Source organism: Odocoileus virginianus, chromosome 1 (genome assembly GCF_023699985.2).
Source record: "Odocoileus virginianus isolate 20LAN1187 ecotype Illinois chromosome 1, Ovbor_1.2, whole genome shotgun sequence".
Lineage (NCBI taxonomy): Eukaryota > Metazoa > Chordata > Mammalia > Artiodactyla > Cervidae > Odocoileus > Odocoileus virginianus.
The window spans coordinates 50336297-50355717 of NC_069674.1; the positions used below are offsets into that span (position 1 = coordinate 50336297).

At 43.8% G+C, this 19421-nt stretch overlaps 1 protein-coding gene across 3 annotated transcripts in view; it reads right to left on the bottom strand.

Annotated features, from left to right (window-relative positions):
• Nucleotides 1-19421, bottom strand: part of LOC139035225 (uncharacterized) — a 72239-nt gene that overhangs the window by 5534 nt on the left and 47284 nt on the right. Inside the window, exons 3-4 of one of the 3 annotated variants that reach the window (XM_070468103.1) lie at nucleotides 9124-9189; nucleotides 5604-5809 (exon numbers count right to left, since the gene is read on the bottom strand). The exons of 1 other annotated variant lie outside the window; for it this stretch is intronic. In XM_070468103.1, coding sequence (XP_070324204.1) covers nucleotides 9139-9189 — 51 coding nt within the window. In that variant the 3' untranslated portion in view covers nucleotides 5604-5809; nucleotides 9124-9138. Of the gene's footprint in view, nucleotides 1-5603; nucleotides 5810-9123; nucleotides 9190-19421 lie in introns of those variants that run through there. One more of the 3 variants, XM_070468096.1, reaches the window with a different exon arrangement.

Here is a 19421-nt window from a genome sequence, read left to right on the forward strand (position 1 = left end):
CCCAACTCGAGCCTTGCATGGCTCCTTTTCTTAAAGAATTTAGAGTAAAACTGAATTTTAAAAAATACTTGAAACCTCTTTATATCTTTCATATGAAGTCTTAAGAAGGGCGTAGCTAAGTTTCTGCATTCACAATGTCTTTTCTGGGGAGTGGAGGGCAGAGAGTAGACCTCACAGGGAAATCAGCTGCAAGTATTCATCTTGAAATTAACTGTAAAATGCCGTGTTGGGTCCCTACCATGCTTGACTGCAGCCCTTACCTATTCTTGTTTTAAGGTATAGGCTTGTTACAAAATTGACAGATATAGATCTGCAATGTTTATGAAAATCAGGGAAATAATTACTGAGTATTCCAAAGTATTTGTAAACATGAAAAACAAAAGTATATTTAATACTGCGATAGGAAATGTCAGTCTGGAATTTGAGAAGTAGGGGTTATATTTTTCTGCTTTAAATTTTTGGTCACATATGTCTATTCCATATATGCACAGATGTGCGTGCTCAGTTGCTAAGCTGTGTCTGACTCTTTGCAACCCCACAGACTATAGCCCGCCAGGTTCCTCTGTCCATGGGATTCTCAAGGCAAGAATACTGGAGTGGGTTGCTGTGCCCTCTTCCAGGGGATCGGAGAAGGCAATGGCAAACCACTCCAGTGCTCTTGTCTGGAAAATCCCATGGACGGAGGAGCCTGGTAGGCTGCAGTCCACGGGGTCGCTAAGAGTCAGACATGACTGGGCGACTTCACTTTCACTTTTCACTTTCATGCATTGGAGAAGGCAATGGCAACCCACCCCAGTGTTCTTGCCTGGAGAATCCCAGGGACGGGGGAGCCTGGTGGGCTGCCGTCTATGGGGTCGCACAGAGTCGGACACGACTGAAGTGACTTAGCAGCAGCAGCAGCAGCAGCAGCCTTCAGGGGATCTTTCCAACCCAAGGATTGAACCTGTATCTCTTGCATCTCCTGCATTAGCAGGAGAATTCTTTACCACTGAGTCTCCTGAGAAGCCCCATATTTGCACAGACACACACACACACACACATTAATGTGTGTGTATGTCTGTAAATCCCATCCCCTTATATAATCAATTGTGTGTGTGCCTATGTGTGAACATGCCATATAAATTAAACACACACACAGAGGCTTTAATGCATGAGAGCTCAACAGAACTGAGTTTCTGCAATTTTTGTTTTGTTTTGCTTTCAACAGAATTATGGCCCCTTTAATTTTACTTCTGTAACAGAAGGTGTGGGGCTCCTGGCTATAACATCAAATAGTTCTCTGGCTCTCTTTTTCAATCTGAGGAAGGAAAGAAGAAAGGTACCAAGGAAGGAAGGGTTTTGACAGAGTTAATTGGGTAGTAGGGGTCTCTAAAAGCGACTTGCCTCTCACAGCTATCAGGGAGGGAAGAAATAGAAACTGGAGGGGAGGATTTCCTGCTCCCATTTCCTGCACTGCTCAGAACCTCCCTCTTGAAGTAAGTTGGTACAACCCTTCCGCAAGGCACGTTTCTCATATGCATCCACTTGACCCAGTTCTTCTAGGAATTTATCCCAAGGAAGCAACTGGACAGGTGTGCAAAATAGAAGTATTGGACTACACATTAGTGAGAAATTGGAGAGTTAGAAACAGTAAAATGTCTAAGACAAGACATTATTTATTGTCTGTTAACTAGATCACAAGACATCTCTATTTCAGAATAATAAGCTACGGATCATATGGCGATGATCCATATTTCCTGCCTGGAAAGATAATGAGAGCTGATTTTTAGGTTGACCACATGGCAGGTAGTTCACATATCTTGTCTGATTCAACGCTCGTAACCACTCCTTGAGTTAAGTACTATTTTACTCAACTGATGGATGAGGAAAATAGCCTGAGGTTAAGTAGGCCCAATGTCACAGACTTAATAACAGTAATGAAGACTTAAACTTTAGATCTCACTATTCAAACATCTTTGTGAAGATGCCCCCAGAAATTTTTTGAATGCAACAGAGAAACAAAGGAAATAAAAGGATGTATTTGTGCAAATAAACAGAAAGAGAAAGCAAAAGAGTTGAAGAAATGGCACTGTCGACTAAAAAGAAAAAGAGCACAACATGAGACTTGTGCGTTAAGTTTTATTTGGGGGCAAAATGAGGACTGCAGCCCAGCAGATAGGACCTCAGATAGCTCTGAGAAACTGCTGCAAAGACGCAGGGGGATGATCTGTATGTATGTGATTTTGTTGAAAGGAGAATACATGCAATCATGCACATACTTTTTTGAGAAGCTTTCTGCTAGTCGTGAGGAGCAGTTGTCATCATGAAGGGTTTTAGTGTTTTTCTAGATAAAAGGAGATACAAGAATTGGGCTCATAAAATCAGCTCTTAAGCTGGCTTAAAACTCAACATTTAAAAAACTAAGATCATGGCATCGGATCCCATCACTTAGTGGCAAATAGATGGGGAAAGAGTGACAGACTTTATTTTCTTGGGCTCTAAAATCTCTGTGGATGATGACTGCAGCCATGAAATTCAAAGACGCTTGCTCCTTGGAAGAAAAGCTATGACCAACCTTGACAGCATATTAAAAAGCAGAGTCATCACTTTGCTGACAAAGGTCTGTATAGTCAAAGCTATGGTTTTTCCAGTAGTCATGTACAGATGTGGGAGCCAGACCATAAAGAAAGCTGAGCACTGAAGAACTGATGCTTTCAAATTGTGGTGCTGGAGAAGATTCTTGACAGTCCCTTGGACTGCAAGGAGATCCAACCAGTCAATCCTAAAGGAAATCAACCCTGAATATTCATTGAAAGGACTGAAGCTGAAGCTCCAATACTTTGGCCACCTGATGCAAAGAGCCGACTCATGACCTTGATGCTGGGAAAGATTGAAGGCAGGAGGAGAAGTGGGCAACAGAGGATGAGATGGCTGAATGGCATTATCGATTCTCTTGAGTTTGAGCAAATTCTGAGAGATAGTGAAGGACAGAGAAACCTGGCGGGCTGCAGTCAGTGGGGTTGCAAAGAGTTGGACACAACTGAGCGACTGAACAACAAAAATATCTAACTATCTGAAGACCTGTCCTACCAGTTTTTCCCTGAGGACAGAGCGCCTCATTTTAGCTCTCCACCCTGAGCTCCTTTCAGGGCCTGTTAAAAATTAGCAGGTGCAGCAGCACATGATTTAATCCTTGTAGAAGATGGCAAGCGCCCTTGGCAGGTACCAATTTGTAGTTGACAGTGCAATGGTTAAGATTTGTAGGCTTTGGAGTAAGAGAATCAAGTTCAAATCCCAGTACTACACTAATGAGTTCTATAACCTTGGGCAAGTGATCTGACATCTCTCGCACTTCAGTTCCATCATTACAGAAGAGAGATAGAATTTCCCATATCATGAATTTGTTGTAAGGCTAGATAATAGACGGGGGACTGTCATATATACAGAGAGACCTCTGGAAGGATGTTCACCTATGCATGAACAGTAGTCATATCACTGGGTAGCAAAATGTGAGGGGGGATTTTATGTTTTCTTTCTCCTTTTCTATATTTCTTTAAAATTATATCAAAGGGTTTGTGTCCTTTTATAAATAGAAAATCCAGTAAAGCTCTTTTCATTTTGAAAATGATAATGATATCATTTCATTTGGAAATGATAATCAGTGACAAAGAATGAGGACAAGGAGAAAGGAGAGGAGATGAATCTGCAGGAAGGGAATTAGCCATCATCTCCTTTAGAGAGAACAGTTGCCGGCAGGACCTGGAGCTAGAATCAGCGTCTCCTGCCTTCCAAGTGAGCATAATGTGCACCTTCGTGAACTTGAAGAACATTCTGCAGGAGGCAGGCAGGTCTACTCTTGGAGCAGGACATTGGCTAAGGCTGCTCTTAACAGGCCTGGTCAAATTTTCTGTGCCATTTGCCAGAGCCCTGCCTTCTCCTGGAGTGCTGCTCTTTCCTCTGGGGAGGGAAGCAGTCTAAAAAAATGATTCACACAAAGATGGAAGTGATTCATCATGTTCTGGAAGCCCTCTCAAAGTCTTTATAGTAAAAAAAAACTTTCAATGGAACTCTTGGCCTATTGGAGGGAGACTAAATTGGTCTGATCGTTTCAAGTTAGATTTAGTTTTTGATTTGTACCAAAACTTTTGGAATTATACATACATTTTGACCTAGCAAATGTACTTTTAAGAATGTGTTGTGGTAATAATCTATAATGGAAAAGAATCTGTGAAAAATCACTTTGCTGTATACCTGAAACACATTGTGAATTAACTATCCTTCAATTAAAAAAAAAGAATGCATTCCAAAGAAATAATCATAAATACACAAAATGTTTAGCTACATGAATATTCACTATAGTAACTCTTTATTATAGTGAAAATTAAGACCTGCCTACATGTCCAACAAAGGATTTAACAGGTATGATCACTCAGTCATGTCAGAATCTTTGCAACTCCATGGACTGTAGCCTCTGAAGCTCCACTGTCTATGGAATTCTGCAGGCAATACTGGAGTAGGTTGCCATTCCCTTCTCCAGGAGAATCTTCCTGACCCAGGGATTGAATCTGGGTCACCTGCAATGCAGGCAGATTCATTAACATCTGAGCCCCCAGGGAAGCCCAACAACAAGGAATTGTATAAATTATATCAGCTCCAGTCAATGGACTACATGATTCCTTCTAAAAATGTTATCGTGGGAGTATATTTATTGTCTTGGAGAAATGTTCCTAATATGATATTTAAAAAAGCAGATCACCAAATTAAATATTCCCATGTAAAACAAGAAAAGTACACCTACACTAAAACTTTTGAAAAATTGGAAAATGTTAATATTTATTCCTGAGCTGCGATTATTTCCTTCTCTTTGTTTATTGAATATATGTCACTTTTGAAATAAGAAGTAATGTTATCACAATTTTTAAGGCATAGGAACCCAAAGTATACCCCTACTACACTGCAGCATACTATGCTTTTAAGTTCACAAGGACATGTACCGCATCTACTTCAGTGGATCACTGTGATTTCAGCATCTGGCACAATGCCTGACAGGGAGAAGTTCTTCTTGGATGTTTGTTGAATGAATGAATGAAAGAATGGTAGAACAAATGTCTGAACAAACAAAATGGTGGTAACACGGGACCCAGGATGAGGGAGTGACTGAAAAAAAATTGTATACAACTGCTTGACCTCCTGTATGTAATTTGGTAGCTGAGCTCCATAGGATGAGACCCATTCCTCTTTAAGGTCATTACAGTGCCTTGCTCGTGGTAGAGGGAGCTCAGTAAATGATGCATGAAAGTATAACTACATGTTCCTCCTCCTGGGATCACTCCTGCAGACCTTTATGCAGCAGGTAAATGCATCCCCCCAGAGCAGATCAAGTGCAAAGACTGTAATAACGGCCGTTACAATTGGAAGCTGTACTACTTGGGGTTAGGTTTGTCATAAAGTAACAAACAGAAACAAAGTGAAAATGGCTTGAAAATAATTAAAAGTTCATTCCTTTCTAACATTCAAGAAATCCAGAGGCAGACAGCCTGGAGTTGGAAAGGACCTATCACATTCTTCTATCTTTTTGCTCTGCCACAAGTGGCTTCCATTCCCATGGTCACCTTGTGGTCCAGAACGGCTCCTGGGGCTCCAGTTATTTCATCAGCATTCCAGCAAACAGGAAGGAGTAAGAGAAGAAGAAATATATGCTCACTTTCCAGCAGCTGCACACATGACCTCTGCTTTATCCCCCTGGCCCAGACTTCATCAAGAGGGCCTGATAAATGTAGTCTTTGTTCTGGGATGTCTCATTCCTAGCTAATGATTGGGGATTTTCTTCCTGTGGAAGAAGGGAAGAACTGATATTGGGAAACAACTGGCAGCTTCTGCCTCTGTGGTGTCCTCATCCATCCCATTGCTAGCCAAACTGAGTCCCATCAAATGTGTAGCATCTGTTGTGATGATATAGGGAAAGTCACCCTGTCAGTGGGTTACAATTAACCAGGTGTTTGGGGCTGCTGCTGATAAACACCGCCAAGCGATGACACATTTCACCAGTTGCCCCCTAATGGCACAGATCCGTTTGTAGCAGAGCTCTCTGTTATGGTCACAGGTGTGACCGGGTCACTGCTCTCTGCCTAGCAGAGCTGGACCACAAACTGCAAGTCAGCATCTTTCCTGCTGCAGCAATTACTCCGGTCCTGCAGATCCTGGCTGACTGCGGCATTCAAATCATCAGAGAAGCCAAGAAGTAGCCATGAGGGATTCTAATTATATTCATGAGGAAAGAAATAGAAGAGGCCTAGGTTTCAGAGAACATCATCAAGGGATTTGAGTCACCCTCTGGAGACTGTGGGGTGCTGCCCTTTGTGACATCGTTAGGGGGCTGGCAGGTCACTAGATCTGAGCATAGCAAAGCAATGTCAGGCTACATTAGAGCAAGGAAAAATAATGGTTCTTTTTTTGTGGAAGTGATAAGAAACAGATAGCAGTAATCACTCTGTTAGCAGCTACCATTTAGTTAGGTACCGTATAAATCCTTGTGGTTGCCAGCATTCAAGACAGCCTGCAATAATCCTTACTTTCTGGTCTTTATGCCCTTGTCCAGTCCTATCCCACTCTGAATCAGAGCTGACCTATGTGACCAACAGCCTTCAGTGGAAGTGGTGATGTGTAACTCTGAGGCTGAGTCATCATAGGCATTGCAGCTTCTGCCTTGGCCTTTGGATTGATTGCTCTGAGGGAAGCCAGTCACCATTCTGGGACCCTCTAGCTGTTCTGTAAAGAGGCTGATGTGGAGAGCAACCAGGACCTGCATCAGTCAATCAATCAGCCACATAGTAAGCAACCTTGGAAGTAGATTCTCCAGCCCCAGCCTGGCCTTCCCAGGACTGCAGCCCCAGACAACACCTGACTGAGCTGTATGAGAAATCCCAAACCAGAACCACCAAGTTATACTCGTGTGCTCAGTCATGTCCTACTCTTTGCCACCCTGTGAACTGTAGTCTGCCAGGCTTCTCTGTCCACTGGATTCTCCAGGCAAGAATACTGGAGTGGGTTGCCATTTCCTCCTCCAGGGGATTTCCCTGACCCAGGGATTGAACCTGCATCTCTTGCATTGCCTGCATTGCAGGTGGATGCTTTACTTGCTGAGCCATCGGGGAAGCCTGTATGAGAAATCCAAGGCCAGAACCACTCAGCTAAACCCCTCCTAAATTCTGACCCTCAGAAACAATGAGATAATAGATGCTTATTTGTGCTTTAAGCCACAACATTTATTATGCAGCAATAGATAACTAACATTTGTTATACAGCAATAGATAACTAACAGAGCCTTTATATATAATTTGTTCATCACAGGGACACTCAGAAGGCATTGTTATACCCATTTTACTGATAAGGAGACTGAGGCTTATAAAGGTTAATTAGTTTTTCTGGGATCAGAATAGCCGTTAGAAGCAAAGCTGGGACTCTAGTTTAGCTGTGCAATGCATGAAACCAGCACACTGAACAACTAACTGCTTACTATACTGCCTGCCATTGGGAGCCACCTAGGACTTCCAGAACACTTGGACGTCAAGAAAAACCACATGTCCCCAAATGAACTGAGTGGTCTTGTGACAGTGAAGTATACCTGCTTCCATTCAGAATTATACAGGCCCAATAGGTAGCGATGGATCCATGCCCCAAATCCACAGCCCATTTAAAACTCCAATGCATGGATGTGCTGTGAAAATCAGTCAGTTTACTCCCAGGAGTGCCCTTGACATGCACAAAGTTCCCCAAACTCCCAGAAGAAGTTTGCACAGCCTCAGAACAACTGCCCTCCCTGGAGCTTTCCAACTTGATGCAGTTTGGGGGGTGTCTGATATTTATAATGACCTAATTCAGAGAGCAGGGATGTGGTCTGTGGCAAGGCATGTGGAGTGGGATGATCATCTGCCTTTCACTTTCCTCCTGTGCTGGGTCAGTTTCCATTTAACAACCCGGCAGCCTGCCAGTGTGCTGAAGGGGCCAAATTTGACAAGTACCTACTTGTCAGCCAAAGAATGTGAGCATTCCTCTGAAGTCACATCAAGGAATGAGTTTCTGAGCTCTGGTATGGGACTAACTGGCTTACATCTGTCTCCTTCTGGCCAGAGACCAGCAGCCATGTGAGGGAGGCTGGTCCAGTGGAAGCTTCTGGGCCTGCTGTCCCATTGGCTAAGAAACCCAGGGATGTAGGTAAGAGGGAGGCTTGTCCTTGTTCTCCAGGCTTGCCCATGACACTGCAGACGCAGATCTGTTCCGGCAACCACACAGGCAGCCAAGTAAGAAGAGAAGAAAGGTCTCTTTCTGAAGAACAAAATGTCACTTCTGAAACAAAATTCATCACCTGCTTTTAGTTCCCTCAGCCTTTCCTTTCCCTGGCTTGTGCCAATGGGCCCTTGAGCTGAAAATTTTGGCTTCTACATTGACTGCTTCCTCTTCTCAGCCCTTCAAATTGAGCTAGTCATCTAGGTTTGTCAATTATGCCTTCAAAATATCCTAGGATGATTTTGTCCCCAGTTCTACTTTGCCCTTGGATCATCACCTAGATGGGGACCTGGGTCCAAATGTCTGTCACCATTAACAGCTTGAAACCACCTACTGCAATGATTCTACATGAAAGGTGTTCATTTACTTTCCAAGACCCTGTAAATGTGCGCTGTGCTGTGCTCACTCACTCAGTTATGTCCGACTCTGTGACCCCATGGACTGTAGCCTGCCGGCTCCTCTGTCCATGGGAATTCTTCAGGCCAGAATACTGGAATGGGTTGCCATGCTCTTCCCCAGGGGATATTCCCAACCCAGGGATCGAACCCAGGTCTCCCACATTGCAGGCAGATTCTCTCCAGCTGAGCCACCAGGAAAGCCCAAGAATACTGGAGTGGGTAGCCTAATCCCTTCTCCAGAGGATCTTCCTGACCTGGGAACTGAACCAGAGTCTCCTGCATTGCAGGTGGATTCTTTACCAGCTGAGCCACCAAGGAAGCCCAAATGTGTTCTGACATAGCTTTATTTTCCAAAGCTCTCCAGTGCTAATCCTGCTACGTATACACATGCATGTGTGTGCACAATGTATAGGCACACATGTGGACACATATACACATTCCTGTGTGTGTGTACACCCACCTTTTACTGCTTTCGCTATAGTTTTAGATGTTCTTCGTAATCCTCGCTTTTCTGGTTTAACTCATCCTGTTTTAAAAAAAAAAAAAAAAGCTTGTTTACCACCTCAAATACCAGTCCCAGTAATCTCTCCTTTGTCTATCTCCACAAGCTGTTATTTTCAGAAACAAGCCACACCTCTGCACTAGCCGCAATTTTCAGATCCCCCAGGCTTCTGAAAGAATCCCTCTGGACTCCAGGAATCTTGGAGAAAACAAAAACAGAACTGATTGAGTGTAAAGTGCAACCCTGAGGGCCCAGCTCACCAACACTGCTATCCTGAAGCCACTGTCCCAGGCCCACATTGTGCTGAGAGTCATGGTTTCATGGGCAGAAGGAGAACGCCAGCTAATTGGTTCTGCCCACAGTGATCGACCACAGAACACCCGGTAAGACAGATATGATAAAAAGGCAGCGGAAGACCAGGTGAGAAGACAGCCGCGGTGGTAAGTGGTGCTCAGGTGTGACTAGCAGTGGTGAGGAGTGATGAGCAGCAGAAGTTCTGCAGTGGAGAAGTCGATGATGAAGTGACTGGAGGTATCAGTGGTCTGCAAGTGCGCGCGCTCTCTTTCTCTCTCTCTCTCTCCTGCTCTCATTCTGCAATAACCCATGGAAACAGGAAGATTCTGGGGAAAGCAGCAGCTTCCTGTTCTGCCCTGAGGGCATGAAACTGCTGCCGCCAGGGGAAGTCAGCCGTGTGGAGCACCTGGGCAGCATCTGTGACCTGACTGCCTTTGCAATTATCTGCCAGAGGCTACAACCCAAGTGCCTACAGGGACCAAGCAGGTCATGTGAATGTGCAAAGGGATAGGGATCACGACAAATGGAAGGGCATACACGTCATCCAAAGGCATTCAAGTACATATCTGAAGATCCACATAACCTAAACAAGACATGTGCTTGGGACAAACATGGCCCACAGGCACCCTGCATGTAATCTCTGGCTCCATGGGTATGTGTGTGCAGCATATCATGAAGACTGATGATGGGAATGATGACCTCGAACTGCCGACATGTTGGTTAAGCTCTTTCAGGCTACCAAGACTAACGTGATCTGGTGGGGCTATTGAGAGTAAGAGCTCTGGAGGGGTGAGCTGGTTGACATGGCTTCACCAGCCATAGAGCCTGCTCAGTGATCAATCAGGAAAAATAACAGCTCCTGTGGCTACACAGAGCTCTAGAAGATCAACCAGCAAGGGCTCTGTCCATCTTACTGGTCCCTTATTAGCAGCTAGGGCTCCCCTGGTGGTTCAGATGGCAAAGAATCTGCCTGCAATGCAGGAGACCTGAGTTCAATCCCTGTGATGGGAAGATCCCCTGGAGAAGGGAATGACAACCCCCTCCAGGATTCTTACCTGAAGAAGCCCATGGACAGAGGCGCCTGGTGGGCTACAGCCTGTGGGATCGCAAAGAGTCAGACACGACTGAGCGACTAACAATTTCAGTGGCTTCCTGCCTTGCAGGCTATGCCATAGTTGGGATTCTCCTGTTGTTACCCTGTAACACTTCAGCTTTTTTCTACCTCTTGTTTTCTGCTTTTCCTGACTTATATTGCTTCATGGGTGCTAAGATGTTTCAGTCGTGTCTGACTCTTTGTGACCCTATCAACTGTCGCCCACCAGGCTCCTCTGTCCATGGGATTCTCCAGATAAGAATATTGGAGTAGGTTGCCATGCCCTTTTCATATTGCTTTATCACAACTGTTTATTCATGTCTTGTCTTCAAAAACCCACTCACCTCCACCAGCCAACTTCCCCTTAACTCCTTACTGGCCTGACTGTGCCACCCACACAAGCCGCAAGTCAGGCTGAGAAATAAGGTACTTAGCTCTCCATGTAGATTGACAGCCTCCTGCTTCTTATGCATACGGATTTTCTCATATTATGTGTGCACTTATGTATTAGTTCAATGCCCCATAAGTGTCTCAGGCAGGGAGTGTGAAATAAAAAAGCACAGAAAAATGTGTAGGTCTGAATACCAGTTCCATCTTCTGGCTCTGTAATCTGAAAACAATTAACCTTACTGAATGTCATTCTCCTGCCAGGTATAAGAGGGTACTAAATACCTCCTTTGCAGAGCTGTTGTTTGGATTAGATATGATAATGTTTTGATATTTCCTAGTCCTAAAGAGATCTCCCCAAATAGTTACTATTTTATTGTGCTATGCTGTCTTCTGTTTGATGAGCTCATGGTAGGTGGACACGTGGTAGAAGATAAGAGAGCTTGAAGGTCAAGGACAAGGACAGAGGCCCTAAAGTCATGCCACTGGGACCAGACCCATCCTCCACCTCTTACTAACTGCAACCTTGGAGGACTTACTTGGCCTCTCTGAGCTTCAGTTTCCCTATCTGTAAACTAAAGACAAATAGAACGTATAGAACAAAATAATAGAACTTATCTCCTAGGGTGCATTTGGAAGAAAAAAGGAGAGTATACCTATACGGGCACGTGCCAGGCACAAAGCGTGCACATGATAAGTATTACCTATTATTAATATTGATTGCTTGTTTTTTTCCCCTTGGCCCAGAACTAAAATTTATTGAACCAGAAGAGCAAGTGCCTTGCTATTGAAACTTTAAAACCAATCGCCTAAAATACACCCATTCTTATAACTGGAAGCAGATCAAGAGTAAGTTGTTGGTATAAGGTGTTCTGCCCTGGATTCAAGCAGTAAAAGGGTCCATTGTCTGTAGAGAATTTTTAAAACAATTTATTAAAAACCCAAGTAAAATTAAAAATTGTAAAAAATAAAATAAAAATTGTTACCAAGTGCCAACATTTCTAAGCAATATAAGTGATAAAGTAGCTTCCTCCTTCCATCTTATTTGCTAAATTCTAAAGGATGGCTGCAGTTCATTTTCAGATAGCACCCTTTTGTTGGCTATCTTTTAATAAACATTGTATTCTACTAGAGAACTCCCCGTTAGACAATCGGCCTCTGACGCTCCAGACTCAGGTCTAACAGATTCTCATCCTTTCAGTTTGTCTCCAAGCCCTGCAGCTCTTCAAACTCCCGAGTGAAAACAGCAGACTCAGAATGAAGCAGGAGAGCTCAGGGCTTGTAAAGACAATGAAATGAAACTTCAGTTCTGTGTGACTTCCGGTAACTCGTCTTAGTATTCTTAGCTTAGTTACAACAGCTAACAGAGGGTGAACTGTGAGGTGTGATATTTTGTTTGGCAGAGGCAAATTTTAGTTCATCCATGATATATTTTACACAGATGGATGATATTTTAAAAAGGAATCACTCTTTTAAGAAAAAATGAAATCACTCTTTTAAAATTGTTTTTAAAATTAAAGAACAAATCCAGGGGATTGTACTAATTTCTGATTACTCCAGAATTCATGCTGAAAATAATTTTTGTGATGTAGAAGAGGATGTTAAAAGTGATTTTCTCTGGTTAGATTAGGTTATGCTGCCTGGGTGCTGCTCTTAGCAAAGATGGGAGAAGTCAAAGGAAAGTGTGAACTACCATAGTTCATTGATCCTAAAATGCGTGTCTTTATTCACAGTTTAACCTACCTGAAATCAGAATGGGTCTCTCAATTACCATTGGTTGAGCAGTAGTCATGATGTATTGTTGCCACTGGCGCCTGTGCATCAAACCTAGCAACAACTTGGAAGAAATTCCTGGTGACAATAATGGAGCACTTTAAAGAAACGCTCTAAGAGAACAACCTTGATGGAGCAAACTGCTGGGAGGAGGGCAGAAGAGAAGGATACTGAAAATTTGGAGCAACATAGATGAGTCAAACTATGACTAGGACATTTTAGAAATACTTGAACCAATTCATTTCACTATTTTCAATATGAATGCCTAAGAGTGATAGAAGATAAATGTTGAAGTATAAAGATGCTCTTTTGATGAACAGAAAAATTTTCAATAAAAAAAAAAAAGGACCTGTTCTGTTAACTGTAAAAAAGTGCACAACCTAAAAGTTAGCCTTCATGAAGATGATAGCTCAGGATAGCATCTCTCAGATAGCTCTGAGGAATTGTTCCAAAGAGATAAGGAAGAGCCTGGGTATATAGGAGTTTTTGTTGGGGGGAAAAAACAGCCAAAAACGAAACCAGGTAGTCAAACATCCAAAGATTACTGCTAATCATAAAAATAACCAGACATCTCAAGTTAATTTTAGTGCTTTTCTATGTATGGGAAGATGCAAGAGTCTGGGCTTGTTGTAATTATTCCTTGCATATGTACTGTAACTATCTAGGGTGAGCATCCTGTTTTTCTGTGTCCTGAATCCCTTCAGGGGGCACTGCAGGGAACGGCTGCAGTGACTCATGGCTGCACCATCCTATGTTCACCGAAATGGCAGGCAATATTCTTGTCCACACCTCCATACAAAAAAGGATTCCCTGGTGGCTCAGATGGTAAAGAATCTGCCTGCAATGTGGGAGACCAAGGTTCAATCCCTAGGTTGGGAAGATCACCTGGAGAAGGGCATGGCAACCCATTCCAGTGTTCCTGCCTGGAGAATTTCGTGGACAGAAGAGCCTGGTGGGCTACAGTCCACGGGGTCGCAGAGTCAGACACGACCGAGCAACTAACACTTTCACTTTTTTTCCTTCCCAAAGCAAATACATTCGATACGCCACTCACTGTATAGGAACAGAACGGACCTTAGAGAATCAAGCCCAAGGCCCTCGCTTTACAACTGTCCTGAGGGACGTTATCCAGACCACATGGACAGCAGGTGAGGAGAGCTAAACGGAAGTTCCCTAGCCATGGCAGTGCTTGTTATTCCATTGTCCATGCTCAAGTTATCTAAAATGGTACTACAGTATTAGTGCTTCAAAAACTATGGTAAACAACCAATTTTTTTTTATAGTTTGCAGTCAGATGCTAATACACAGCTCAGGCCACTTGTTCATTGTATGAGTTCGTGTCAACCAAAAGGCCTCCCCCTGCTCAGCAAGACAAGTGCCAAACGCTTGACTGTAGCAGCTGTGTTAAGTTGCCACAACGGTTTCTAAACCAATGAGTTACTGGACCAACTTTAAGTAGCTCTATGGCATGTCATAATCAGGCTATAGAAAGAAGGGTGATCAGGAAAACATCCCTGGTTATTTCTATAGGCAAATACTTAACCTTTGGGTATCTTTGTCTTTGTTAAATTACTGAAAACATTCTAAGAGAGTTAAAAGTCCAGGCATGAGCCACTGTCACTACTAGCTCTGTTGCCTTGGGCCAGTGCCAAAACCTCTCTAATCACGATTTTCCTTATCCATAGAATGACGAAACAATAGTACCCAACTCGGAGGGGTCATCAGAGGTGTATGTGTAAACACCAGGGGATCTGCCGCACACCAGGCTCGCATAAGCATGAACTATTATTAGTATTGTTAAGTGAAAGTGTTAGTTGTTCAGTTGCATCTGACTCTTTGCGACCCCATGAATCGCAGCATGCCAGGCCTCCCTGTCCATCACCAACTCCCGGAGTTTACTCAAACTCATACCCATTGAGTCGGTGATGCCATCCAGCCATCTCATCCTCTGTCACCCCCCTTCTCCTCCTGCCCCCAATCCCTCCCAGCATCAGGGTCTTTTCCAATGAGTCAACTCTTTGCATCAGGTGGCCAAAGTACTGGAGTTTTAGCCTCAGCATCAGTCCTTCCAATGAACACCCAGGACTGATCTCCTTTAGGATGGACTGGTTGGATCTCCTTGCAGTCCAAGGGACTCTCAAGAGTCTTCTCCAACACCACAGTTCAAAAGCATCAATTTTTCGGCATTCAGCTTTCTTCACAGTCCAACTCTCACATCCATACATGACCACTGGAAAAACCATAGCCTTGACCAGACGGACATTTGTTGGCAAAGTAATGTCTCTGCTTTTTAATATGCTATCTAGGTTGGTCATAACTTTCCTTCCAAGGAGTAAGTGTTTTTTAATTTCATGGCTGCAGTCACCATCCACAGTGATTTTGGAGCCCCCAAAAATGAAGTCTGACACTGTTTCCACTGTATCCCCATCTATTTCCCATGAGGTGATGGGACCAGATGCCATGATCTTAGTTTTCTGAATGTTGAGTTTTAAGCCAACTTTTTCACTCTCCTCTTTCACATTCATCAAGAGGCTTTTTAGTTCCTCTTCACTCTCTACCATAAGGGTGGTGTCATCTGCATATCTGAGGTTATTTATATTTCTCCCGGCAGTCTTGATTCCAGCTTGTGCTTCTTCCAGCCCAGCGTTTCTCATGATGTACTCTGCATATAAGTTAAATAAGCAGGGTGACAATATACAGCCTTGACGTACTCCTTTTCCTATTTGTAACCAGTCTGTAGTTCCATGTCCAGTTCTAACTGTTGCTTCCTGACCTGCATACAGGTTTCTCAAGAGACTATTACCTAAAAACTGTGTTCACTTCTTGGGTGTCAAGCCAATAGATATAGTCAAACCAAGACTTGAAGAAGGAAGGATTATTATTTATGTGCAACAAGTAAGAAGAACACTGGGGATCTTTCCCAAAGCAGTGTCTCCCAGAACAGCAAAACTGGGGAAGATTTATGTTAAGAGTGGCTGTTGTTCTGTTGCTCAGCCATGTCCAACTCTTTGTGACCCCATTTCTAGCCCGCCAGGCTCTTCTGCCCATGGGATTTTCCAGGCAAGAATACTAGAGTGGATTGCCATGCCCTCCTCCAGGGGATCTTCCAGTGCCAGGGTTCGAACCTGCATCTCCTGCATTGGCAGGCGGATCCTTTACTGCTGAGTCACCAGGGAAAGCCCTATATTAAGGGCACATGCATGTTCATGAAGGAACCTGAGCAGAGGAGAATTCAGCACAGAAGTGGGGCAAAGGTCAACAGAGTCTAGGCTTCAGTTGATTGAAGATAGGCAGATCAATATCATCACTCTATCCTGTATCTGGTGGGGCCTTAGCTCTGGCAGCACTCAAAGATGTATTATTATGTGTATCCCTTGAGGAGGAACTAGGACTCTGCTTATCACTGCACTATTGTTTGACTACCTTTTTTTCTCTTGGTACATTTCTTTGTTCTTTGAAGATCATTAATCACTGAGACCTGTTTGAGGGCAAGCATGGTGGCCAGGCTTAGATCACAAAATGGCTTAGGCCAAAATGGCTCAGGCCAAAATGGCTCCTCTTATGTCAAGAAATCCATTCCCGGTTCTTTTTCTCCCAGGGTCCCCTAACTTAACTGCTTGCATTATTAGCCCTTCCCTCCTTTTCAGGTTGGGGGATGAGGGTTATGGGTTATGCTGTAGTTACCACTGAGGCAGCATAGGGCACAGACCCCTGAGGCAGGGGTGGGGGCTGTGCTCTGGCTCTGCCCTTTGGTGCCAGGGATGAGTCCCCAGGTTGCACCGGTGTTCAGCAAGCCATAGTGAGCACCTCCCTGGGTCAGGCCGTATGCTGGGTGCTGATTGAGAAATGGTGTCTGCCTTGAACTCTCTCACGTTATACAGTAGGCAGGACTGCTGACAACACACAGTAGGTGCCATCACAGAGGCCGGAACCCTGGGCAGCTCCCCTGGGAGGACGGAAGCCTCTCTAGGCTGTGGGTTTTGAGCACACGGAGTGAGTATGAGTTAGAACCTTCCCCTCCTTTGCCTCCCTCGAGGAGACATTTTGACCTAAAGACACTCTTCACTCCCTCCCAGTGTGATCTGAGTGATAAATCTGGGAGAACTACTGGGTGTTGGGTGCTTTGCTTTAGCTGCCCCCTCATTTTGCCTCTTGGGAGCCTCTGTGGGTGGGAAGTAAGCCCTCTGCCAGCAAATGGGTGGGGGTTGGTCTGATTTGGGTTTTAGTTCACAGATGCTCTTGGTCCTCCCACTGAGCCATTCTCTGACTTAATCTATCAGATAAACATGGGGTACCATTTGCTGATACTCTGATTAATTTCTCAATAAGTTTGGAATTTGGTCAAGATAGAGGGTGCTATATCTTGCCCCCTGGGGGATCCCAGTTAGACCTTATACATCATTAGAGGGGCAGCAAGCTCATTGCTGTGGATCCATGATTATGTCGACAGTGTTGCATCTCTGTCTGGACACGCATAATAGTCGCTCAATAATTTTGGTTAAACCGATGAACAGTTTCAGGAGACTGAGCAAAGGGAAACAGGAAAAGCTTCAGAGAAGAGGAGATGTTTTATTCAAGCTTCAGAGGATAAGAAATCTGCCAACAAAAGAAGGCAGAAATAGGCACTCAAGCCACGAGGGATGGAACATGTTTTGTGACAAGTTACATGTCTCCATCTTTCCGGGAACCATTTTCTAATCTGAAAGAGGATAAGAAAACTGCCCTTGCCTCCCTCACAGGGTCCTTTGGAGTGTCATAGGACCTACTGGAGGCAGAAATGTTTTGAAAACTGTAAAGTGTTGTACACATCATTATATAATATTCAGTGGCCAGCATAGATATTAACTGTCAGCAGAGATGGTCAGAACAAAAGATTTTTTTTCAAGTTGATGAATTCTTTTAATCTTTTATAAACCAAACTCTCGCAGAGAAGGTTTTCATTAATGTCCAATGCCCACAGTTGAACCACTAAGCCTCTTGACTCTTACTAAAATACTAATGAAAACACAAACTGGCTTGCCTCTATGGATATGTTAAAAATGGTATTTTCGGAGAGAACAATAGAAAAACCAACAGTGTTGTCAGTTTGACATTCCTTGCTAGGATATTTTCATATTCCCCAAGTCTATATGCAAACAATACATTCAGAAACTGAACGAGTGCTTTATGAATTTCTTTCTTCTGCCCAATTTGCATAGAGAGGAGGCCCGTAGAAAATGTAATGGCAATCAAATTTCAATGGTAATGAAACAATGAGGCGGTTTTGACTGTCGATAGGTGTTGAAATAATCATGAAAGCCGCAGCTGGCCCCTTTCTTTCTCTTTGTCCAATTAGAAGCTGTTTTCTCTGCAAGGAATACTCAATGGTAATCATACCTTGATCCTCCTTGTGTCAAAAGTCTGTCTGGAAGACTGATTTATCATCCAACGCCATTTACAGAAACAGCACATTAATTTTTCTGTCTCAGTAGGACACCACTTCAGAGAAAGGTTGCAAGTTTTGAGCAGAAATCTTACTTCCTCCCTGGTGGGTAGGGGAGGACTGTGTCTTCTAGGGACTGGAGAGAATTGTGCCAGCCAAGCTAAGTACGCAGCAGAGCCAGCTGCTGGAGGCAAACAAAAGGTCTCGGTGGGAATTGTGAGAAAAAAAGTGTGCATTAGGGCAAAGGGGTTCAGAATATATCCATGTATCAGCGGCTCTGGGAAGAGAGAAGCTCTGTAAATAATCTACTTGCAGACAGTTTAATGCTTTGAACATAGTAACAGCTCACGTGTAGAAACCACCGGAGAGGGCCGACAGTCACTCCCAGAGATATGGTTTGCTTTCGCGGCAAATGAAGGTTCTGGCAGCCTAGGGAGGAAGAGGGAAGAGAAGCAGAAGGACTTTGAAACACAGCCATAGCCTTCCTCCTGCCTCTGGGGTGCCACAGAGAAGGAACTCTGTTACAGAAAGGATCCTAGTATGAACTACAGCCAGTGTCTTTTTTTTTTTCAGACTTAAGACAGTTGCCCAATAGCTGATAGACTTCAGAGTCTATAGTGTTCCCTGGCCTCCTCCTGTATGGGCCACATGATGCTAGGTCTTCTGGGGCTCAGAAGAATTGTTACTATAATCCTAGCATCTGTAGAGTGTTGTATGCTTCCAAAGTGTTTTTCACTTAACATACTGTGATTTTTTTTTTTTTTTTCGCTAATAATCATGAGGAGCAAGAAAGGATGTGGAGTTTATTTCTCTGGAAGAGGAATAAAAGAATAAGATCTCATAATAATAATTTTGTTGTTGTTCAGTCGCCAAGTCATGTACAACTCTTCGTGACCCCACAGACTGCAGCATGCCAGGCTTCCCTGTCCCTCATTCTCTCCCAGAGTTTGCCCAAGTTCATGTCCATTGATTCATGTCCATCCAACTCTCTCACCTTCTTCTCCTTCTGCCTTCAGTCTTTCCCAGCACTAGGGTCTTTTCCAATGAATCAGTTGTTCACATCAGGTGGCCAAAGTACTGAAGCTTCAGCTATAATAATGATAGCTTAAGCATACTGAGCATTTACCAGATCATTTTCTGAATTGTCACATTTAATTCTCACAAGTCCCTTATAAAGGAGGTGCTATTATCACCTCCAATTTGCAGTTTAGAAAACAGAGGCTCAGAGAGATGAAGCGAATTGCCCAGATCATACCACTAGTATGTGTCAGAGCTGGGCCTCCAAGC